This window comes from Xyrauchen texanus, chromosome 29 (assembly GCF_025860055.1).
Source record: "Xyrauchen texanus isolate HMW12.3.18 chromosome 29, RBS_HiC_50CHRs, whole genome shotgun sequence".
Classification (NCBI taxonomy): Eukaryota; Metazoa; Chordata; class Actinopteri; order Cypriniformes; family Catostomidae; genus Xyrauchen; species Xyrauchen texanus.
In genome coordinates, this window is record NC_068304.1 from 34,508,176 (window position 1) to 34,534,027 (window position 25,852).

Below are 25,852 nucleotides of genomic sequence, written 5' to 3' on the forward strand. Positions count from 1 at the left end.
TAATGTAGTCAGCTACATCATTGTGCGGGATTCAAGTCAGTGGAAACACAGATCGATACTGAGCAAGGTTCACAGATCCCCCAACAAGAACCAGCACCATTTTTATGGACCGGGGGTATGAATTATTTTGTTGGGCTCTGCTCTAGGTTTTAATCAGGGCATGTAAAACCCTGATGGCTAAAAAAAAAAAAAAAGAATCGATCAATAAAGCTATCGATACTCACCTCTCCATTTCATACTCTTTCAATCCAGGTTTCACACGTTTCATCACCTGTAAGGACACAAACATACACAAACAGTCAAATCAGATAAGAGCACTTTTCAAAATATTCAATTAGAGATTCATTTAATCTCTCTAGTGCTCCTGACGCCATTCCAAGGGCTTCCCCGTTTCCTTTGTTTATCGAGATGTTTCCACATCTCAGTGAACTCTCACTGATGGTCGGATTCATAGTGAAAAGACACCGCAGAGTCGCGGAATGGCTCTGAAATTGACCAGCAATTGCCTTCAAATTACAGTCTGTTCCATCTATTTGATAAGAGTAATTTCATGTTCGGCAAAGAGAAATGTGGATGAGTGAGTGCTGAGGGCAGATTAAAGGGGCTGTTTGATGATTGTAGGTTACGAGGCTTTTATTTTAATCGAGAGAGAGTGTCTGTGTGAGAGCTACACAGCACAGCATCATTGAAAGATCTCCGGGAGATTGCAGAGATCATGTCGTTTCAGATAATGTTAGTATTTGAGGTGACATGGGTAATGATATACTTTTAAGAATACAATGTTGTCCAAATAAAGTCCATATAAAGTCTCATTTGGGATTATGAGATTATGTAATAAAAATTTTCATATTCGTTCACCCTCATATGGTTCCAAACACAAACAACTTTTTTCTTCAGTGGAATACAAAAGGAGATGTTTAACAGAATGTTCAAGCTACACTTTTCCATGGAATGAAAGTATAAGTGACGAATGCTGTCAAGCTCCTAAAAAGACAAAGCACCATAAAAGTAGTCCAAATGACTTGTGCACAATATTCAAAGTCTGAATACAGAGACGTGCAAATGAGACATGAGAGCTTCGGATTCAAAGATTTTCTTTGAATGACTCAAATTTGGGTCTGTTTCTCAGGGTGCTTTCACACTTGGTTCGAATGCCTGGACATAACACAAGTTTGTTTCCTCCCCCCTCTGCTGCCCCCACTGGTCTCCGTTCACGTCATATTATTTGAGTCTAAGCCGCGTCCGATTGTGTCATCAATGCGAGTACAAGCGGTAGATGTTTAAAACTGTAACTAGGTAACAACTCAAGAAGACATCAGCTTCACTGTGTTATTGAAGTATTTATCTCTTTGAATTTACCAACAAAACTTAACATGCATAGAACGACACATGTGTTTGTCTGCCACAGATGCGCTGAATGCACAATGATGTGATGAATGTTAGCATTTGTCTGCCACGAGCCCACGTTGCAAGAGATGTGAAGAATGTTAGCTGCTCTCTGAAGGGGATTTATTTGGAGACAAGCATGTATGAGGAATGCATTATACCATAATAATTGCGATCAGAAGCCTGCAAATACGCAAATTACACAGTGCATCATCACAAGTGGTTCACTTCTGCGATTTGGAACAATTGCATTCATATCAGCAACGAACTGTACCAAGTTCCCATTAACCGTACCCCAGACCACCGTTTCAAGATGTCATTCGAATCTGGGGGCACACCAAATGTGCTAGTGTGAAAGCACCCTCACTCTCAGTCTCAAGTGATCAAAGGGCTTCAGAACACTTGGAATATAGCACACAAGTCATATGGACTACTTGTCCTTGGAGGTTGACGGCACTCAATCAGTCTCCTTTCATTGTATTGAAAAGAGCAGTATGGACATTCTGCCAAACCTCCTTTCATTCTGTCAAATCTCCTTTTGTGTTCTATGGAAGAAAAAATGTCATAGGGGTTTGGAGCGACATGATGGTGAGAGAATTTAAAGAATTTTCATTTTGGGGTGAACTGCTCCTATAGTACTGAGAGAGAGAGAGAAACAAAGAGACAGAATAGAGGAGATAGAAATCGAGACCTGCTGACCACTTGTGGTGCAGTATCGCAGTGCTGGGTAGTTCAGGTGTCGAACACTCGATTTTAATGACGTCCCGTGAGAGGACGTGGATGAGGAATGCACAGAATAAACTCAGACATAATAACTTTTCAACACTCTCTCACTCTGTAATTAACTGCATAAATTGTTTTCAGCAGAACAAAAAAACTAAATTGGAGCTACAAATGGAAGTACAATGAAATTAATTCTGTAAATGACACTGCAAAAAACTTGGTGTGGGATGAATTACACACTGAAGTTTTAATATTTACAGTTAGGGCTTTATCAAATCACAGTATAAGCATTAGTAATAGTTATGCTTGCCTTAGAAAACTTAAGTACAATATGAAGACTTTAGCTTCTCCTCACACCACCATAAACACTCGGAAAAACACATCTACATCTAAACATAGTCCATTATTCATATCAGGCAGGTTTAAAGGGCAAGTAACTGTCATCCGCTGCTGTCAGACTCAATTAAACGCTAAAAGTCCTTGACTGAAGCTTAACTCTTAATCTCTGACTTGGGTGAATCTGACCTTCGCCTCACCACAAAGACAAAATCAGCATTTATTTCAAACCAGCAAATCTGCTGCTGTAAGCACCACTAACATGCCAAGATACAACAGGGTGAGAATCTTACAAAACTGGTCAAGAACATGTCCAATTCATGTTTCACTCCAAAAGCAAAATAAATTAAAATGTATATTTTGAATAAGGAAAATGAAGCCTATTTTTGGACCATTAAATTATATGACCACAATACGAGAAAAAAAAAGTATATATTATTTACATTGTGAAGTATTTATGCATCATGGTAGTATTTGGTGCATTGCCTTTAATTTATGCTGATTGAATAACTTGTTTATAACTGGACAAACCAGCGGACCAATCATTGCATCTGAAACGTTGCTCTGGTCATCCTGAAAAAATATGTCAAGAATATCAAAGCCTGCATAGAGTTTTTAGAGCAAATAAGTTGAATGCAAACTTAAACTGTGCCAAAGAGCAGGTTTACTGTCACTTGAAAATTATATTATAGATTCACACGGCAAAGTCATAAGGATTGATGAAAGCATATTGTTTCATGTTCGGGAGCGATAACACGTCACACAGCTCTAGGAACAGTTCTTTACAATGTTTTGTCTGCGTGTTCTAAATCACGAGTATTTTATTAATTAACTCACAGTGGCTACAAGTTCTCCAGAGGTGGCGATTTTGTTCTTTTGAAGACATGGGATGGAAATGCGGTTTTACTTGCATACTGTTTGAGCAATATTCAGTTTTTTTTGCATAAATTAAAAAATAAATAAATCGCAACCTGGAAGGAAATATAGCTACTGTGAATAACTAAAAAAGTTAAACGTCCGGACATTTTACAGTAATAAGAATTTATAGGATAACGTCCTTAATTGTCGTGAAAATACTGTCACCATGGAATAAAACCTTACTGGTCCTAAAACAGCCTTCCATTTCTTTATTCATATATATATATATATATATATATATATATATATATATATTTGCTTCCGTAAAGGTGAAGTGTGCAATTTTTTCGATGAGCAAAGTAAAAGTTAACAAAAAACCGACAAAGCAACACTGTCTCACAATAGTTTAGAGTGGGACTTTTTGTTTGTCTAACAAAATGCAAATGAGGGAAATTGTTATTTATTTATTTATTTTTTATTCTTTTTGGAAATAGCAGAGACACAGAAATTGTCACTTTAATCGTCACATTTAATGGTTCCTCTATTGATTATTTTAGTCATTTTGAAATTGCATTCCCTTCTCTCAGAAGTCTGGTGCAAAATTATGCATTTTCCCTCAATGGTTTCCTGCCCCTGCTGTGAACTCTTCTATATCTCCGTCCCTCATTTCGGCATTCAGAAATCAATTTGTTTCCATTGTGGCTGTGACTCATGTCCCTTTTCAATGGAATATCCAGTAATAACGGAAGACACAAGATTACAGCCATCAGATGTTTGTCTTTATCAATGCATGCTTGGACTGGCACTTATGAAGACCTATATCACGTAATATGTGCAGGAGCCTTTACTGCTGGGAACCAGAGAATTCAAAGAAGGCGAGGCCTCAAAATGCATCCAGACCTTCAACTGAAGATTGACCAAGCTGGCCAGGGTCATTTCTCTATCTGATGAGGTTCTGGGGCCATTTCCTTTCCATAACGCAAGAATAACCATTTCATTGCGCTTTTATAATATCCTTCTTACACATGGTTGGATCCTAACCAGAGCAGAATGAATAGAAATAGAATGTCTTTTTTTTTTTTTTACAGTTTTAAATGAATAGTTTCCCAATAATTAAAATTCTATCATTAACTAAATGACCAAACTTGAAAATGCTGTTCTCTTTTTCTGTGGAGCACAACATGAGAGTGAAGAATGTTCAAGCAGGCCTTTTCCCATATATCAAATTTCCCATGTCTACCAAACTCCAAAAAGGACAAAAAATAAGGTAAAACTTTACAATAAAGTTGTATTTGTTAACATTAGTTAATGCAGGTATAATAAACTAATAATAAACACTGTTACAGCATTTGTTAATCTTAGTTAATATTGACTTATGAAAATATGATTGTTCAAACTTGGATCATGTAAGTTCATAATGCATTAACTAATGTTAACATGTTATCTTGTAATAACATTTTTTAAAAAAAAATGAAATTAACCTAGATTATTAAGTGTTGTAAAAGTAGTTTGCTGTTAGTTAACGTTAACTAATGTACCTACTAAAGTAAACAAATACAACCTTATTGTAAAGTTACCAAAAATAAGTAAATAATCAAAGATTCTAAAAGTAATTTTATTTTTGCATAAAAGCACAGTGTTCTAACTAACTAAATAGCTTTTTGTGAGGAACAGACAAATATTTTCAGAAAGTTAATATTCACTGAAAATATTCCCTTCCACCGAAGCTTTGAAATCTGTGAACTACGGAAAACATTACAGCAGCTTTAGAACAGAAAATAAGAGAATTTTCATATTTGTGTGAACTATACCTTTAAGGCTAAGCTGTTTCTTAGGTGTGGGGTTTGAAAATGTGAAAATGATGTCCCAACATCATTTTTGATTTAATAATCAATTTTAAAGCCAGCAATTTCCATGTTAAATATAGTATTATCAGAGCTTACACACCCTTCAAAAGTATTTTCATTTATTAACACATATCAGGGAGTTATTTCACCACAAACCTGAACTATCAATCTGGAGTCTCCCAAAGTTTCAGAGTTTAAATTCTGCCTAAAAGAGCATATTTCAAGAATCACTTTTCATCCTTTACTGGAGCAGTCTAAGAAAAGCTAGGCATTATGAACAGTGAGTTGAAAACTTAATTCTTCACTTAGATCATGAACACTTTGTTTCAAAACATTGTTAGCTGTCCACTGTCTACATAGCCAGCTACCTTCTATCCTAGCCAGTTCCTAATCGAGATGGAACATCATAAGCAGGGTCAAACAGCATCTACAGATTGATACAAAATTGAAGTTAGTGTGTTGCTAAGCTAACAACACAATTATCTCAAAACTGCAAAACACAAGGAAGTACCTTCATTAATTTTTAGGTAATGAATAAAATAGTTAAAAAAAGTAAGCAGGCAGTTCAAAATTAAATGCAGTTAATATGCCTTACTTGCACTGTTTATAGCAGTTCTGTTGTTTACTGACAGTGAACTTAACATTAGGACTGTGTGTTCTGTGCTTTTTTGTTGGAAGAGCTTATAGGAGCTTTTTCCCTCTGGAACCACCTTTAAATTTCCCCCTCATTCCCCAAAAACACTGAGCCAAACGTACAGTATGTAACCCACACTGAGCAGCCTGTACCTCACGGGTTCCTGTTAGTTCATGTCAGAGCTAAGCAGCTACACCCAGCATATCTTATTCCTAAATTAAATGTGTGACCTATGAACAGACAGAAATGAACTTGGAGGTGTCCTCTTCGTTTTACCTCTTTGTGAGCATCGCTGGAAATACGGTTGGTATAACGCAGAACTTCCAGCTCCATATCGGTCTTTAGAAGACGACTAGAGAGAGAGAGAGAGAGAGAGAGAGATGATTAACAGTTAAACATCACCACAAGAATGTGCACAAAGATACACAGCAAAGGCAAGGGCAAACACCTTGAGGTAATGCAATAAGTAATAAAGATATATTATATTAAAGCAATATGCCAAAGAGGCTGTTGCAGTGGCTTTACCACAGTTGCTGCTAGGCACAACTTCAAAAAGCATTAAGTAATAAAGTAATGTACATACATGTAGCTCATTAGCCTTAAGAACAAAGTACACTTCGGTTGACCGTGTTGCTGATTGCTCTGCGCACAGTATGCGTGGCACAAATTTTGTCTTCCAAAGTATTCCAAAGTATTCCAGAGACTTTTCAAAAAGCATTTTCCGAGATGCTGGTTTGTTTTATTGTGGTCAGCTGTGTCTGTTTATTACAAGTAAACCTCTCCGGCTGGGAAAAAGTATCTTTAATATGCATGCAAATTTCGTTCTTCTGTGTACATACACTTAAAAGCTTTATGGTACAATATTGGTGTAACGCAGTTCAATGGAAAGGAGGAGGCGAGAACCGGCTTGGCAATGTAAATAATATTATAATGCTAAACTTAAACAAAAGACAAAATACACATGACGGACATGTCCGTAAACGATCTCTCTCTCCTGCACCATCCTCCGCAGTCGGCCTTTATCCCTCTCAGAGGCTTGATCAGCCTGATAAGGGACCGGGTGTGTAGAATCATGACCTGGCCCCGCCCTCCGCCCTGCCACAACTGGCAACTCCTAGCCTTGCATGATTATGTGTGCCTTTTAAAGTGTTGTTGCTATGGGCGTGGAGGGTGAAAACTGCACTTTAAGAAATAAACAAAAGACACACTTTGAAAAGCATTTAGCTTTTATTTTGACAGTTCCCATAAAAACAGCCTGATCGATTGCTCCCTATTCCCCATTTAGTGTATAGGCTACTGTATGGGATTATCATGGGGGAAAAAACACAAGGAGAATTTTATAAATTGCATAATTATTCTGGCTAAATTCTTTATGCACAAAGCTAAATGTTTTTTTTTGAATGAAGTACATTTGTTTTTTAGTTCATTGAGATGTATTCAGAAGAACAATGCCACTATGTTACATGGCAAGCCGTCACGCTCCATGTGTTCTGACTGTTGTCTGTGTTTTTATGTTAATAATGTGCATGTTGACTCGTACTGTATTGTTTGTGTTGGTGTATGATCACCAAACTCTTATAGACATTCAAGCCTCCATAAACTCTGTGTGTTGCCAAAACGCTGGTGGCCAACGCCCAACTATTCCAAGCTGCTCTCGTCTATACTGATAGATTTATGTCGCTTGCATTGTTGCTCCCATTATAAAAAGAAGCACCATAAAAGACAAGGCAAGTGTGGAGGCTGCTTGGCAAGGAAAGCGAGGAATGCAAATTCTGACTGGCAAAACTACCCTTCCTTTCAGCAAATGTGGCTTTTATCCATGCTCCCTGATCAGCCTATGACAGTATTTTGGTGTTTCCCAAAAAGAACGCACTGTCGGAGCAGACGGACAGATTGGTGCTATCTTAGGGAGCTGGAGTTCTCAGTATTAACACCAACACAGTCCCTGTACTCGATCACAGTTAAGGCTAGACTACTAAACGTGAGATCAATAGGAAACAAAACTTTTATACTCCATGATTTTATTGCATCACATGAACTGGACTTAATGTTTTTAACTGAGAAATGGGTCAACCCTGCAGATACTTGCCTTCTCTCTGAACTGTTAATGTCTTCAACCCATATAACCATTGGATGGGGTGGGGGTGTAGCTACACTTTTTAAAGACAGTATGTAGCCTACTCCCGGTGGAGAAATATTCAAGTTTTGAGTTACAGCTGGTTACGCTGGAGCTGACACACTGTATAATGTGCTCTCATCTACCGCCCACCTAAATATGACAAGGACTTTATATAGGACTTCTCAGATTTTCTCTCGTCCATCTTTTCCACCATTGATAATCTTCTGATTATTGGGGACTTTAATATCCATGTATGATGTCCTTCTAAACCACTGGTGAGGCAGTTTTCTGAACTTGTTGATTCTTTTAATTTAATACAGTCAGTTTGTGATGCTACAAATAAGCATGGATGCACTCTTGACCTGGTTTTATCCATGGATTTATCAATTAATAATGTTTTTACAGAAGACAATTGTCTATTTTATGTGAAATGTTCTTCTCTTACATCTAATATTCGACTGGCTGATTATAATTTTTGTCCTGTAAATGAGTATAAAGCCAATCTTTTTGCTGAGTCTTATGTAGTATCCCCACTTTCAACTATTATTGAGGCCTCTAAGACCTCTCTTGGCACAGAGGAGCTCACTGCCCTGTTTAATTCTGTATGCCTGGACATTGTGAATGATGTTGCTCCACTCAGACTTAAGCGTCCTAATTCTGAACCTCAGCCATGGTATAATAATGAGACACATGCCCTTGTGCAGGCTGAGCACAAGTGGAAGAGAGACAAACTTCAGATTTCTTGTGAAATGATAAGAGACTCTCTCAGTAAGTACCAGCATGAGGTCAAGGCTATAAGATCAAAATATTTTTCAGATTTAATTAATAGAAATGCGCACTGCCCCAAAGTTTTGTTCAGTACCACAAACAAGGTGCTTAATCAGACTAACGCAAGCACTGTATGTAACTTTTTTTTTGTGCTTTTGCATAGCCGAATTTCAAACGTTATAAGTAAACATGCTACTAAGATGGACAGAAAATATGGACAAGTTCTTTAAAAGGAAAAATATTGATGATGGTTAGCCTATGTGGGATGGTGGTGTGCTGTAGAATTGTTTTTAGTTGTAAAGAGTGTGCCGTGGCAGAAAAAAGGTTGGGAAACACTGACCCAATATTCAGTCCATTGTAAACAGCTCCTTAATTAATGGTATTGTTCCACCCTGTATTAAGCAAGCAGTGGTACATCCATAAATAAATAAAAAACAGGTCTTGACCCTACAGTGTTGAACAAAATCTCTAAATTGCCATTTTTATCAAAAGTTTTACAGAAAGTTGTCTTCTCATATTTCACCTTTTTGTATTAGAAAACAATATCCTAGATACATTTCAACCAGGATTTAGAGCTGGCTACAACACAAAGTTCACTCTGTTAAAAGTTATAAATGATTTATTGGTTGCTGTTGACTGGGCTGTCTGTAATTTTAATTATGTAAGCCGCATTTGACACCGTTGATCACTTAATTCTCCTAAACCCTCTAGAGTGTGATGTTGGCATTTGACGAACAGCATTACAATGGTTTGGTTCTTATCTACAAGACATTTACTATGAATATTGGTAAATACTCATCTTCCTCAGTTACCCTAAAATATGGTCTTCCACTAGGTTCAATCTTGGGGCCGATTCTGTTTTCATTATGCATGTGTCCTTTGGGGTCTATGTACCACCATCATACCGTCTCTTACCACATGTATGTTGATGACACACAGTTAAATCTTTCTTTGAAAATTGCGAACAATCAGTCTATGAAGTCCCTTATGGACTGTTTGGAAGATGTTAAATGTTGGCTATCCAACAATTTTCTTCAGCTAAAAGAGATCGCTATATTTGATCCATCTAAACATACAGAAAAGATAGCTAGTACTCGTGTTCCCTTAGCAATAACTGTGAAAGACAGTGTGAGAAATCTTGGCTTTATAATTGAATCGACAAATTCTGTTGTAAAAAAGGCAAATTATACCAGTTGAGAATGACTTATAAACTAAAACTTTTATTCAATTTTAGAAATTTAGAGATAGTCCTTCATGCTTTTATAACATCTAGATTAGACTATTGTAACTCACTGTATGCAGGAATTTGTCAGTGGCACTCATTCCGCCTACAGTGCAAAATGTTGCAGCGAGGTTATTGACTGGTACTAAAAAAAAAATACAAAAAAAGAGCACATTACTCGTGTGTTATAGTCTCTTCATTGGCTTCCTGTATAGTACAGGATTGAATTAAAAATTGTATTACTTGTTTTTAAAGCACTACACAATCTATCCATTACACTGCAGACCTCCTAAGCCTTTATACTTCTTCTAGGCGACTGAGAGCTGCAAATCAAATGCTCTTGGTTATCCCTCGGTCCAAGTAAAAGTCAAAGGGTGATCGGGCATTCTCTGTTATTGCGCCGAAGCTATGGGATAATCTTCCCCTATAAATTTGTTTGTCTCCGACAGTGGAGTCTTTCAAGTCTCAGCTGAAAACATAACTTTTTACACTTCTTTTGAGTCGGAGGTGTCTTGAGTTTTTGTGGATATTTGCTCTGCTATTGATTGCACTCAGTATATCCAGCCTTTTATCAGAGCGTATAAACTTGTTGTGTGTCTTGGTACTTTCTGTCAATTTGCTCTTAATATATTCTTTTTAAATTGTGAAGCACTTTGGTCAACTCTGTTGTTTTAAATAATGCTGCTATATAAAAGTGAGTTGAGTAAATTATTTAATTTATTAAAAAGCCTTGGGATGACCCAACTTTTGTTGACAAAAAAATTATGTATACTATATTTACATGATTCCCTTATTAAGGGATAGGATAGCCTACATGTTTTCACTCTCTATTGAGCTGAAGCAGTTGTGGGTATCACTAAGTTTGTGCTGGCACCTTTTGCACCACCTTTCTAGCCATCTATGGAAACTGCTTGCAAAAAAGATGTGGCAAGATCACAAAAGATGTCATGTAAAACCACCTGAAATTGTGTGCAAATGTAGTAGTTAAAAAAGTGATATTGTTTCCTGTGAATTATACGAAGGGTGGAGCGGAGATTCGGTGGCTGACCTTGGTGCACCTTAAAAAAAAAAAATAGGTGCATGACGCACCTGTCTGCCATACAGGAACCCTGCTGAAAAACAGCTTAAACCAGCCTAAGATGGTTTGTTGGACTTATCTGGCCACCAAGCTGGTTTCCACTGGCCAGGCTAGTCAGGTTTTCTGGATATAGATGGGTTTTGAGAACTTGTCAGCTAGTCAGGCTGAGAGACCAGATGGATGACCAGTTAAACTAGATGAACACCAGGCTGGGATACCAGCTAGACAGGTTTAAACCAGCAAAACACTTAAGACTGGGTTTGATAGGTTTTTTCCAACATTGAAATGTGTCGGTTTTGTGTGCAGGCCTTGAAAATGCTTCATCATGGTGGAGCAATCGACATAGTCTCTCTGAAAATCTTGAGCTAATAAGTTATAGGCGAGTGAAGTGAAACCATAATGAAGCCTCTTTCCAGGGAGTAATAGAGGAGGAAACCTAATGCACACAACAGCAAGAGAGGCACGCAGACCATTACAGCGAACGCTCGGCCTTATAGAGCTGCCCAGGAGGCCTGCGAGAGACAGACAGAGAAAGATAGATGGTGGTTTGTTTTTGGTGGATGCTGTCGATCTGTAGTCATGAGAGAAAGGAGCTCTGAGCCAATTCCGCTTTCAATTTAAATTCTGCCGAAAATGACTCTTGTGGTAAAGAGTGTTTTGTTGAATATCATTTATTGGCCAATTCTTTTTTTCCACTCTCATTGATTCAAATTACATGAAAAAATGACTCCGTTTCAGCATTGAAATGCTTGATGACACTTCATTAATTATTTGCAAATATGAGAACAAAAAAAAAAAGATTTACACTTCCTGATAGAAATAGCATTGCTTGCAACGCAGCAAAAGAATGTGTAAGGGGCCATTCACACAGCAGTCTTGTGTCAGTCTGTTGATGTTTTTTTTAATCTATGTACACATGCAATAGACGGGAATCTTTGACCGTTTTTATGCATCTCATTGTTCTTTCAGCATCTTGCGCATAAGCGCCACATTTTTAAGACAATGGTTAAAAAGTAATTTTTTTCGTAGATATGCATTTTGATCCATTTCGTTCCCTCTATTATTTTTTAATGCAAGAACACAGTACATTTTGTGAACAGTACCTTAAAGTTTAAGTTAAGGTCATTATAGCCACTTTGCTGTTGTCATGACACTTTCCTTATGCCAGTGTATGAAAATCAATACAACGCGACAACATCTTGCACTGCCAAGGGAGCTTCATGGTTAGAAAAAATTCAAGAAAGTAATGACCAATCACAGTTCAGTATGCAGATAATCGCAAGGAAGACCATTGGAATTAAAAAATGCCATTTTTTTTATTTTTAATAATTAGAACAAACCCCAACCAGAATGTTTGAGAAATATCAAGACATTGCTGACTTGCAAACACTTTTGTGATTAAAGAAACTCATCTTCTAAAACACATTAAGAAATATAAAAAGATGTAATGATAAACAAAACAAAAAGATGAAACAAATCAAACTTCTGAAGAACTACATGAAATGGCAGTATTTGCTGCCGATTTGACCTTTGATCGAAATATCAAATGTTTGCTAATTGGAATAACTGCTAACTTGTTTTGAATGTTTAATTGGACTTCAATAACAAGACAATGAGCTGTATATTATGCTTTAGCCCCATTAGGACTTCTATCATGTCTTGGCAGTACAAAGGAATATCTAAAATTTGTGAAACACAATTCGTTAAAAGGTTTCAATGCAATGCTTCTGAAGCATTGATCTGTTATTAATGACAGATCTGCAGCTGTTTTTACTAAAGATATATAAAAGAAACTTACCAATCCACGATCACAGGGTGCAGCAGGGAGTTATTCACCTGAAATCTGAAAATGTTTTGTAGAAAATGGTATGAACATTTTTCAAAAATGTATGAAACCAACAGTAATAGAAAGATTACATTGCACAACTTTGCACGTGTTTTAAACAACACTTTATGGTCCAAAGTATGTGGACACCTGGACACCACACCCCTATGTGCTTGTTGAACATTTAATTTCAAAATCAATAGCATCAATAATTCAGTTTGCAGCTATAACAGCTGCAACACTTCTGGAAAAATGTTCCACTTAATGTTGGAATACAGCTGCATGGATTTGCTCTCAATTAGACACAAGCATCAGTGAGGTCAGGCATGGATGTTGGCCGATGGGGCCAGGCTCACAGTCAGCGTTCCATTCATCCCAAAGGTGTTCAGTGGGGTTCAGGTCTGGGCTCTGAGCAGGCCTGACAAGATCTTCCACACTGGACCACACTGTTTGTTTTTTTGTTTTTTTGAATGCCCAATTACCAATGCAGTCTAAGTCCTCATGGTGAAGTAGTGACTCGCCTCAATCCAGGAGGCGGAAGACGAATCTCAGTTGCCTGATGTCACGTGGCTTGTTAAGCGCATTACCACGGAGACATAGCATGTGTTGAGGCTTCACGCCATCCACTGCGGCATTCAAGCACTCACCACGCACCCCACTGAGAGCGAACCACATTATAGCTACCACGAGGAGGTTACCCCAAGTGTCTCTACCCTCCCTAGCAACCAGGACAATTTGGTTGCTTAGGAGACCTGGCTGGAGTCACTTAGCACGCCTTGGGATTCAAACTCACAAACTCCAGGGGTGGTAGTCAGCATCTTTACTCGCTGAGCTACCCAGGCCCCCCCACACTGGACTATATCTAACTGGATCTCACTATGTGCACAGAAATTATGCTAGAACAGAAGAGGAACCGCCCTCCAACGGTTGCCACAATGTTTGAATCACACAATTTGCAAAAATGTGATTGTATGAAGTAGCATTAAGCTTGGTTCACAAAGAAACTACTGGAATATCCAAATGCATTAATTAGAAGGTGTCCACATACTTTTAGTAATATAGTGTATATATTTACAACATTTCTCCTTTGTATCATTGCAGACATCTTTATTGTTTATCGTCCCATAAACATCTCATTAACAGATTAATACAATGAAATTCAAATAACCAATTTCTGGGGAATAATTTCTCACCAAGAATATCAGAATTATTTTTTTAGGCTGCAGTCCTAAAGACTCTATCATTTAAGCCATGCACATGGAGGATTGGTCTGCTACATTCTCAGGAATGAGTTTTAGAAAGGAACACTGAATAATGGATGATACTCACTGGCTGATTCCTTCAAAGGACGCCTCACGACAGGTGCTGCCACTATCTGTGTTCACTCCCCGCTAGAAAGACAGAGAGAAAGAGATACTAAACCCACTTTAAATCTTCTCATTATCCAAATCTATAACAGCACTCAAGTCACACTGTCACTTGCAGTCTGTTCGTCTGAATATCAAAATGAAGTTAATGGCTATTAACTTGCAACGGAGAGGACGAAAGCGTTCTTGATCAATGCTATAAACTGAAGGTTTGAGTTGGCCCATGGGCCATATTTAAAACCATTTCACAGCAAATTGTTACAATTTGTCCATGACAATTATATTAATAAACCAAATCGATAATATGACTTTAACTGCAGGACATCTAACTGCGTCTAATATTCAGTGAGGTCCAAAATGCTTCCATATAAAAATTTTATCAGCATAACAATTTTAGTAAAACGTTTAATTGAAAAAGTCTAATACATTTTTTAATTAAATATACTGTGTGTGTGTGTAATATATATATATATATATACATACACACACACACACACACTCACCTAAAGGATTATTAGGAACACCATACTAATACTGTGTTTGACCCCCTTTCGCCTTCAGAACTGCCTTAATTCTACGTGGCATTGATTCAACAAGGTGCTGAAAGCATTCTTTAGAAATGTTGGCCCATATTGATAGGATAGCATCTTGCAGTTGATGGAGATTTGTGGGATGCACATCCAGGGCACAAAGCTCCAGTTCCACCACATCCCAAAGATGCTCTATTGGGTTGAGATCTGGTGACTTTGGGGGCCATTTTAGTACAGTGAACTCATTGTCATGTTCAAGAAACTAATTTGAAATGATTCGAGCTTTGTGACATGGTGCATTATCCTGCTGGAAGTAGCCATCAGAGGATGGGTACATGGTGGCCATAAAGGGATGGACATGGTCAGAAACAATGCTCAGGTAGGCTGTGGCATTTAAACGATGCCCAATTGGCACTAAGGGGCCTAAAGTGTGCCAAGAAAACATCCCCCACACCATTACACCACCACCAGCAGCCTGCACAGTGGTAACAAGGCATGACGGATCCATGTTCTCATTCTGTTTACGCCAAATTCTGACTCTACCATCTGAATGTCTCAACAGAAATCCAGGCAACATTTTTCCAGTCTTCAACTGTCCAATTTTGGTGAGCTCTTGCAAATTGTAGCCTCTTTTTCCTATTTGTAGTGGAGATGAGTAGTACCCGGTGGGGTCTTCTGCTGTTGTAGCCCATCCGCCTCAAGGTTGTGCGTGTTGTGGCTTCACAAATGCTTTGCTGCATACCTCGGTTGTAACGAGTGCATCAACAAGGCATTTTCGCCCACAGGACTGCCGCATACTGGATGTTTTTCCCTTTTCACACCATTCTTTGTAAACCCTAGAAATGGTTGTGCGTGAAAATACCAGTAACTGAGCAGATTGTGAAATACTCAGACCGGCCTGTCTGGCACCAACAACCATGCCACGGTCAAAATTGCTTAAATCACCTTTCTTTCCCATTCTGACATTCAGTTTGGAGTTCAGGAGATTGTCTTGACCAGGACCACACCCCTAAATGCATTGAAGCAACTGCCATGTGATTGGTTGATTAGATAATTGCATTAATGAGAAATTGAACAGGTGTTCCTAATAATCCTTTAGGTGAGTGTGTGTATATATATATATATATATATATATCATTTTTACACTCTGTTCCAAAAATGTTCCAAAGAGTATCTTGTGTGCTTCAATGAAAACAAGGAAATCTTGCTTTTTGTACAAAGGAGTTAACATGGTCAATGTCGCATAATTGCAAATTTCATTAGCAATTTCATTAGCAATATTCCTTTTTCAAATTCCTAAATATTTATTTACAAGAGTATGGCAGAACATATTTAATAAACAGATAAGTCATTACCCTTACCTAATTGAATTGTAGAAAGTTTTTATAAGTAATTTAATGTCTTCTATTCAGATGAATTATTCAGTTTTAGCGAGCACACATAATTTAGTTGGATTAGGTCAAATTAATGTACTATAGTAGATTTAACTCAAGTTCATTAGGTTTGCCAAACTCAATTTACTAAGGTTTATTTAATAAATGTTCCTATGTTGGTCCTAATTTAATGTATTAATCATTTGTGCACGCCAGGTGAGCAAGCGTAAGGACAGTGAAACTGTTGCACTATGAATTTAAAAGCAACTGCTTATAGAGCCAAGTAGCACTCAAATCAATCATCACTTGAATGTGAAAATCAATCCTCAAGCACAAGCTTTCTAAATACCAGTATAACAGAACATTAAGAAATCTATTCTCATCTTGCAAAAAATAACATAACTAAAATAACACTTCATTTCAACAATTGTTCTCCCATCCAGTCCCATGCAAAGCATGCTGGGAAAAGGAAATCACCTGCCCAGTTTCATCAATGCTAAATTACTTCACATGAAGTATTCATGTAGTCCCAACTCAAATGGATTAAGTAAACTTCCATTTTACAAATTTAAATGGATAAAACACAATGAAATCAAGATGTGAAGAAAAAAAAATCTAGAATTGTGTTGTTTTAGTCTATTTTAATCAAGTTAATTGAACAACAAGAAAAAAAATGTTTTGAGTGCAATGAGATTTCCCCTGTGGACGGGGCTACCCAGTGCGACACAGCAGAAATACAAACTAAGAGACCGACCAAATATGCTGTCGCTCGTCGGTTGTCTTGGTTAGGATAAAATAATGACATAGATAGATTTATTATGCAACACGGAAGTTTTTTCTTGTTACATCTGGTAAGAACAAGTTGCCATTCTACAATTTGGCATCAAAAGTATTTTAATGAAAGTCTTCACATTGAATAAACAAAATAATTTTTTACCAGAGTGAGGAGGACCTTTGGCTTCATTTTTGTCAGCACGTCAGAAATCTGTGAAGAAAAGCTTTCATTAGACCGCATAATACGAGTAGAATATCATTCATCTTTGAGTAATATCAGTAAAAATCCCCTGGAGGCCGCTGGCACACTCACTAATGAACAAAAGTCCAATTGCCTTTGAGGTGAGATTATCTTATGAAAAGAAAATCCAACAGCAGGCACCTTAAATGTCAGCCAATGAGAAAAGGAATCATCAATAATCTTTACCGGCTGAACTGAGTGGAATAAGCTAAGGATTGTGGGTAAGAACACCTGAGCTGTCTTATGTGCTCACAGAAGAGGATAATAAAAGTGTTTTTAAACCCACAGGATGAATTAAAAGCAGACTATTTTACCACAGGCCACATTTTTTTGTAGAATCTGAATTTGAATCTGAACATTCGAGAGCTCTACAGAAATCCATACAATAAAGATGACACCAGAGCTGAATATCAAAGGAATAGTTCACCCAAAAAGGAAAATTTGGCCATAATTTACTTTCACGAGCATGTCGTTTTAAACCCATTCTGTATGCTTTCTTTCTTCGGTGGAATGCAAAAGGAGATTTTCCAATTGATTGGTATCTTCATTTGAGTGATCTCGATATTGATTCTTAAAATCCCTTTTAATTTTAGTTGTGTTGATTATTATATATGTCAAATAAATAGCAACTGAACTGCATAGTTTGAGCTCTGCTGTAATATTTTAATTAAAATCATATTTTCATAATGTTGCAAGAAAGTTCCATGTATAGTTTACAGCATTAGCCGAGAGAAAATGTCTTTTTTCTTGTGTGAGCAAATAATAACTGAAATACACCCAAATGAATAAGAATCTTATCAAAACTTATTGAAAATGGAATAAAATAGATTGAGAGTTTTGGGAAATCTGTATCGATACCCAACCATTACTTTCATTGCAAATTTTTTCCCTTCCAATGGGTAGGGATGAAAATACAAATCAGTAATGTTTTGCATAGTTTTCCAGCCAAAAAAAAAATATTTTTTTAGGGCTAGGAAAATAAATGCATTAATTTCTGCAAATAATATTTTTTGTTATCAAAGATTAATACCAGTAACAAATTAACGACTAATAGCCCAAATAGGCCAGAAGAAGAAAAAATAGTTTTTGTTGACCCCTGTAAAGGTTAATACCAAAGAGATTAGTTAACAAAGGCCAATTAAAGTATTCTGATACAGTCATTATAGAGACAGATTGACCTGCGACAATCGTCTGTGGAGTAAATGAAGCTTTAAGCGTCTCCCTACATCCTGAATGCATGACAAAGCGAGAACATCAGATTAATGCCATGCAGGGGGCATGCATGCTTAATGTTCCTTATTCAACAAATTACAAACATGCTGGGAGCCATACGAGAGCACCGAGTCCCTGACCGCATTTAGAGAGAGATGAACTGAGCCACAGATCATGAGATATTTACTCAGTCAAAAAGCCATTTAAAATATCATCGCTGTAAAGCTGTGTTCAACGGATCACATATTAAAGAGTGTTTATGAGAGTACTGCCTGCACATGTATATGTTTTACCAAATAAAATAAATCACAAAAAACAAATGATCAGCTTATTCTGCTCTACATAAATTTTTCTTAAGCACATTTTCATTTAATGGAATTTCTGTAAGGAAAACTAGAGAAAAAAACATTACACATATAATTTCTCAAGGGTCTTGGCATTTAGAAGAAAATTAGGGATGCCGGTTCCCTTGTGTAGTCCTGCGTTAACAATAATACCAATCACACCACAGGGTAGCAATGGAAAATGTAGTCCAGAGATGTGATTCCAGTAAGACGGATGCAATTGTGCGGGTGTAACTTCTAGCCATGCAAGCTCGATTTCATGCGTTGTTGGGTTCTTAAAAGTGTTAGGGCAAAATGCATAACAGCAGATTGCTAGGGTGTTTTGGGTGGTTGCTTACTGGACCAAGTCAAAATATCTCTATGATGCACTGATGAGCCAAAACACTGTGACCACTGACAGGTGAAGTGAAAAACATTGAACATCTCTTAACAAGGCCACATGTCAAGGTCTGGGTACATTAGATTGTAAGCGAACAATCAGTTCTCATAGTCAACAAGTTGGATGCAGGGGAAATGAGCAAGAATAAAGACCTGAGCGACTTGTTATGGCCAGATGACTGCGTCAGAGCATCTCTTAAACGGCAAGACTTGTACCCAGCTCCCGGTCAGCAATGGTGAGTACCTAACAACAGTGGTCAGAGGAGGGACAAACCACAAACCAGCCATAGGGTGTTGGGAGCCCAAGGCTCATCAAAGCAAGAGGACAACGAAGGCTATCCCATCTGTTCCGAACCAACAGAAGGTCTACTGTGGCACAAGTCACAGAAAATGCAATGATGGTTATGGGAGGAATGCATCACAACACACAGTGCATTTCACCCTGCTGTGTATGGGGCTGCGTAGCCGCAGGCCGCTCAGATTACCCATGATGACCCCTGTCCACCATTGAAAGTGCCTACAATTCTAAGCATTGGAACTGGACCTTGGAGCAGTAAGGTCGCCTGCACTGATGTGTCCTGTTTTCTTTTACATCACATGCACAGACGTGTACGTGTGTGGCGTTTACCTGGGGAAGTGATGGCACCAGGATGCACTGTGGAAAGATGACTAGCCGGTGGAGGGAGTGTGATGCTCTGGGCAATGTTCTGCCCAGATCATCACACCCTGGGTCCAGCCATTAATAAGGCCGTCAATTTGACACGTGATATGTCCTGTTGATAGTGGTCTCTTTTAGCACGATGCCACACTGCACACATTGTTCAGGAATGGTTTAAGGAACATAATGAAGAGTTCAAGGTGTTGCTCTGGCCTCCAAATTCCCCAGATCTCAATCCGATTGAGCATCTGTGGAATGTGCTGGACCAACCACGGCGATCCATGGCAGCTCCCCCTCGCAACTTACATGACCTAAAGGGGATCTGCTGTCATGTCTTGGTGCCAGATACCACAGGACACCTTCAGGGGTCTTGTAGAGTCCATGACTCGGCAGGTCGGAGCTGTTTTGGTGACATGCAGAGGACCAACAGCACATTAGGCAGATGGTCATAATGTTTTGGCTCAACAGTGTATTCGGAACCCTAGATATGGCTTGGGTTCCTCCTTTAATTCAAGTCAAATGGCGAAATGGATGATTAAAATTATTATAATTCGGATTCATAATTCTGATTGCTTAGAACAGCAACTGCACACCTATCTGCATGAATAGGGGTTAGTTCAAATTTCTAACCTTAATTATTCTAGTAATAGTGTTGCTTTCCTTAAAGGGACACTGCAGTTAAGAGTTTGGCCTCATATTCAGTTATGTTGGCTTTGTGCCAATCTGATCTCGTTTGGAGTGGCTCTCACAATCATGGCTTCTTGACTTCAAAAGTAATATTCAATCAGGCTGATTGCATTTAATGACAGTAATTTTCCACTTACACTCAAATGTGTTGCTATTCAGCACAGTAGGCTAGAATCTCAAATGAAAACACTATTGATTTTGTTTGCAATATTCTCATCTTCCCTGTTTTCATTGATTTTTTTTCTCCTCATTGAACATTTTGAGCCCATTAATCTTGATAAGTGATTTCTGCACTCATAAAATTGGAATAATTAAGGATATATGACATGGCTGCCAACCTCAATTAAGCTTGGAATTTTGTTGAAAATGTTTTAAGAGTAAGCAATTTGTCTTTTTCCCCATTGTAATTTCTTTGTAGTCTTGCATGCTTAATAATAGCTCTGAGTGAATTTTTTTTTAGATAATTCTCAGTTTTGCTTAACTCTGATCAATGTAATATTTTACTGTGTTGCCACCTGTTCAATATTCTTTGTTTGAGTAAGTACATTAAAACAATATTGATTTGCTATTTAAGACAGAGGCTTTGGTGTTAAATTGATATTAAAAGTATACTATTTATAACTCACCAATTTTTTTTTATTTTATTTAGGGAGCACTTCATATTTATCTTAATAGGAATAATTCACCCAAAATGTCATAATTTTCTCCCCCTTATATTGTTCTGAACTCATATGGCTTTATTTCCTCTGTGACTGTATATATCAGTATTGTGTTGTGTAATTATGTGTACATTTGATATGTAAATATGTTGTTTATTGTAAATTGGTATATGTCTTGACTGCTATGTTGCTCGGAACTGCACACACGACTTTCACCTACTGTTGCACTTGTGTACATAGTAGTGTCACAATAAAATGATTTGATTTGAAACACAAAATTAGAAATTTGGAAGATTATACTGGTTGTTCTTTTCCATACAATGAAAGCATACAGTTTTCAGTGAATAACAACTTACATTTTCTGTCAAATTTTCTGAAGCTTCACAGGCCAAGTCTAGAAAAGAGTGGCCAGAATATTTTTCAAAAAGTCACCCTTTTGAGTTCCATAGATGAAAACCAATTAGGTTTAAAATTATACAAGTTTCATTTTTGGTTGAAGTATTTCTTTAAACATTCGGAGGACTTCAGTTCAGGATTGCATATATTATCTAGCAGCGGACAAGTAAACAGCAAATTATGCGAACGCTCTTGAATGTCAAAGTTCCATCGTGTCGTCTATTCTGATGCTGCCTTTCTCAAGGTCTGTTAGCACTCTGGATTAAACACAGGGGGCTTTCTGTGTGTATTTGCCTTCAAGATTTCATTTGTTTTGTAAGATTAGATATCTCGCTATGTTTTCTGCTCACAGCAGCACTGTTTGCCTTCTCAAATGATCTGTTTAAGCGGCGCTCAGAGGAACCTCAGGAGAAGGTCATTAACATGAACACACACACAAAGACAAAGAGAAGAAAAGAGTTGAAGAGGGATGACGTATTTGTACAGAAATATGAAAAATATAGAGGTCACAAAACAAAAATATTATTTCTGTCTCAGAGGTAGCAAGAAGTACTTGAGTTGCTAAAATCATCAAATGAAATTGAAAACACAGTTGGGGATTCACCAAACATGAATTGCGCTGACAGCGTTTGTGATGAGGAGGAGTGTATGGCCAGGCCATGATGGAGCACGGCTGGCGCTGATTTGAGCCAGAGACGCTGGTTTGCGAGAGAGAGAGAGAAAGACGCACATGGCCACATTGCATTTATGTCTATGTTTGTTTTCTGTTGTTTTAAGTTTGAGATTTTCACATTAAACGTTTACTGTTCAGCCAGTTCCAGCCTCATCCTTGCCCCGTCCTTATATAGTTACAGTGGTGACGAAGCCCGGGAGGGTGGAGGGATGCGCTCTCGCAGAGTCTTGCCACTGCCATCCGCTAGGGGGTAGCACGGCTGTCTGCCTGGGGAAGGAGGTGTCGCTTCCGTTCAACAGGGGTCGGAGGATTCACTGCCATCAACTTTGGAGGAGCGAGCTGGCATCCGCCACAGGGCGTTTAAGTTTGAGTTTTGACATTAAACTTACGTTTACTGGTCAGCCGGTTCCCACCTCCTCCTTGCCCGTCAACACACTGCCTGTGTCATTTTAGCTGATTTGTTTTTTGTTTTTGGCACCATTTGGAGTAAATTCTAGAGACGGCTCTGTGTGAAAATCCAAGGAGATCAGCAGTTAACTCAAACCTGCCCGCCTGGCATCAACAATATTCCATCTAATCAGCCAATTGTGTGGCAGCATTGCAGTGAATAAAATCATGCAGACATGTGTCAGGAGCTTCAGTTAATGTTCACATCAACCATCAGAATGGGGAAAAAATGTGATCTCAGTGATTTGGACCGTGGCATGATTGTTGGTGCCAGATGGGCTCGTTTGAGTATTTCTGTAACTGCTGATCTCCTGGGATTTTCAAAGAAATAAGAATATATATTAACAACTCCTTTTAAAACCCAAGAACAGAGTGCCCAGTCCCTGTCATGTGCCTCATTATGCAAAAGTCACATTGGTGACCTTCAATTATTACTGTAGATGTAACTATGACAACCCATCAACTCCGACAAGATGGGCGTCACAGGAACAGCACTGGCCTCTTTTAACCTTTACCTGAAAAAACCGCTTTAACTGAGAGAAATTACTTCAGAGACAGAGGAAGGAGAAACTTTTTATTTGTTTCAGGGTTATAGTTTATTATATTTCTCTGTGTTTCCTGGCTTTTCTCTACATTTGTTACAAGAGGAAAACTCTTAGGTTTACTTATATTTGTAAAAAACGGAAGATGTTTGCAACTTTTTAAAACAGCCTTTGCGTTAGTAGTGCCCCTATGATGCTAAAAATGCTGCCTATTTAGGCAGCTCACTTGGTTTCGACAGCTCTTTACAAACAAAAAAAGAAAAAGGAGGACACTTATATGAATATGGCCGATTATTCAAAATGTTCTGCAAGCAGGACTATCTTCCTCATCTAGAAAACTGAACACATGGCTAGAGGTGCTGATATCCCAGCTAACAACTTAAAATTGCATTTCAACCATTTAAACATGCTGTGTGTGAGAGAGAGTTTGTACGCATGTGCCTGATACTGCTGAAGGAATATAATTAGCTTCCCTGAGTCTGCAGGGATATGAATTGCTATGTGCTCTTATTTAAATTATTCTGAGGATGGTCTTAGTTGCCTGTAGGATTTTAAAATAAGAATTTCCCTTATCAATCCTTATTAAAGGAACATTCCGGGTTCAACACAAGTTAAGCGCTACCAAAAGCATTTGTAACATACTGTCATTTACTATCGAGCATAATTTATTTACTGTTGAAACATTGCACATTTCATTGCTTATTGCATTGTCCCTGTTCACTTGTTGAAAGTGCCTTCTGGATGCCACCAACACCAAAACTATATTATAGAGTATACACCAAAAAACTGTATTATACAGTATATACCAAAATGAATATTGAAAATAAAATAATCTTCTTTGATCAGATTCACTTTATGTGTTAATTTGGGAGATAGCTTAAAAGAAAGAAATCTAGAAAAAAATATAAATAAATAAAAAACAGCTCAGTTAAAAATCAGCTCAAGGCCACCAAGGGATCTTTCATTATGCTGATGTGAATCGTCATTATATAAGTCAAAACTAATGAGGGTACTTTAACAGGCACAAGGCCTAATTAGATCTATACTAATATGCAAGTAATGACCAAGAAACACTACTCACGTCAGTGGTGAAATGCACCTCATCCACAGCATACTTCACCTTGAAGTGTTCAGGGGGGTAGATCCTGCCGAGACAGACAGAGATAAAATTAACAAAAACATACAGTTCAGTGGATATAATTTGTTAAGACCTTACATGCTATGTGTACTATTATAATCCAGCAACTGATCAAACTACCATCACAAATCCTACATTTTTGTTTTGAAAATTGTTGCTCTGCATTTGAGATTGGACTTTGGACAAAGACGGGCTTCCTTCTTGATTCCTGCAAACAGCCTGTGCAGTCAAATAATAATCAAGCTAATGGACTCTTGAAGTGAAGTGACTGGTTCGTGGAATGGAACGGACGTATTTTCAAGGGAGCACACTTCAGCTAAAGCTCATTTTTAAATTGCACATCAATAACTTTGGGAGCTTTACCATTATAGAAAAATGGCCTGAAGTTTGCAAACACACTTAATTTCGCCCTTTGCTGAGATTGCATATGAGCGTTTTAGCTGACTAAATAGGCTATCAACAGAGTAAAATAATTCATTGCATTAATCTGATGATCTGTATGAATATAATAAATGCATTTAACAATGATTACATTTTTGGGTAGACTATTCCTTTAAATGTGTTAAAGTTAACTCTATTAAATCAAGCCCATAGTTTATGTGGCAACCCTAGCTTTTACAAAGAATTACAGAAACAGTCATATGTCAGACAAACAGTGAGAACGGAGTAATGGGTCACAGATCACAGAGCCCAATCAAATCAAACACATCAGAAGAGTTGCTGACCCTAGAGGACTCAAATCTCATCAGAGCCAAGGCTGTATGTATTAGATTAGAACAGCTTATACACAACCACACCAGCATGAACAGGAAAATAATTTATTGCACAGCTTTGAAAAGAAGATTTAAATAGCCGACTGATTTTCAAAGCTTGACAGTAAACTCTGTCTGCACAGTTTGTCTCAAAGCGGATACTCTTTACAGTTCAAACTGTTTCAATGGTCTCATAATAGTAAGGATTTTACTATTGCCAGTAAAATCCTTTTGAGCACAATTTTATGCCTACCTGTTCTGACATTGTACAGTTACAATGCAATATAGAGAGATAAATTAATATACAGCATGCTGTCAATTACAATAGAAAATAATAAACAATATATATATATATATATATATATTTACATTAATGCACTACAGTAATATATATATATATGTTTACAGTAATGCACTTGGAATGGAAGTCTGTGGTACAATGCATTCTGGAGGGTTTAAAAAACAGAAATATTAAGCTTGAATTTGTATAAAGGCATTTGCATGATTTTTCATGGAAAAACTTTCATTACATGAGCTGTAAAGTTTTCTAAATTTTTCTAAATCCTTTTGAGGTGGGACTGCTTTTCCATGCAAATGAACTTGTGGTTATGTGCTACCAATGTAATTCCTGTTCATGGGTGGAGTTTGTATATGGATAGCTATGGCATGTCCCTTTCTGGTATCCTTCCACATATTGTGCAAATGTTGTCATGAAAGAAGTTAATAATATTGGCTAATAACAACATGTTAACATACCAAAAGACAAGGTTAAAGGAAAATTCTCTCATCGTTTATGAGTATATGACTTTCTTCTGCTGAACACAAATTAAGATTTTTAGAAGAATATGTAGGAGTGGTGTTGGTGTAGTGGGCTAAGGCACTGAA

General features: G+C 37.7%; 1 protein-coding gene across 1 annotated transcript in view; it reads right to left on the reverse strand.

Moving 5' to 3' along the window:
- Window positions 1-25,852, reverse strand: part of pepd (peptidase D) — a 71,179-nt gene that overhangs the window by 35,937 nt on the left and 9,390 nt on the right. The window contains exons 4-9 of the mRNA XM_052097881.1: window positions 24,159-24,222; window positions 17,004-17,051; window positions 14,126-14,187; window positions 12,770-12,814; window positions 6,061-6,136; window positions 225-271 (exon numbers count right to left, since the gene is read on the reverse strand). Of these exons, the coding sequence (XP_051953841.1) occupies window positions 225-271; window positions 6,061-6,136; window positions 12,770-12,814; window positions 14,126-14,187; window positions 17,004-17,051; window positions 24,159-24,222 (342 nt within the window). The remainder of the gene's footprint in view (window positions 1-224; window positions 272-6,060; window positions 6,137-12,769; window positions 12,815-14,125; window positions 14,188-17,003; window positions 17,052-24,158; window positions 24,223-25,852) is intronic.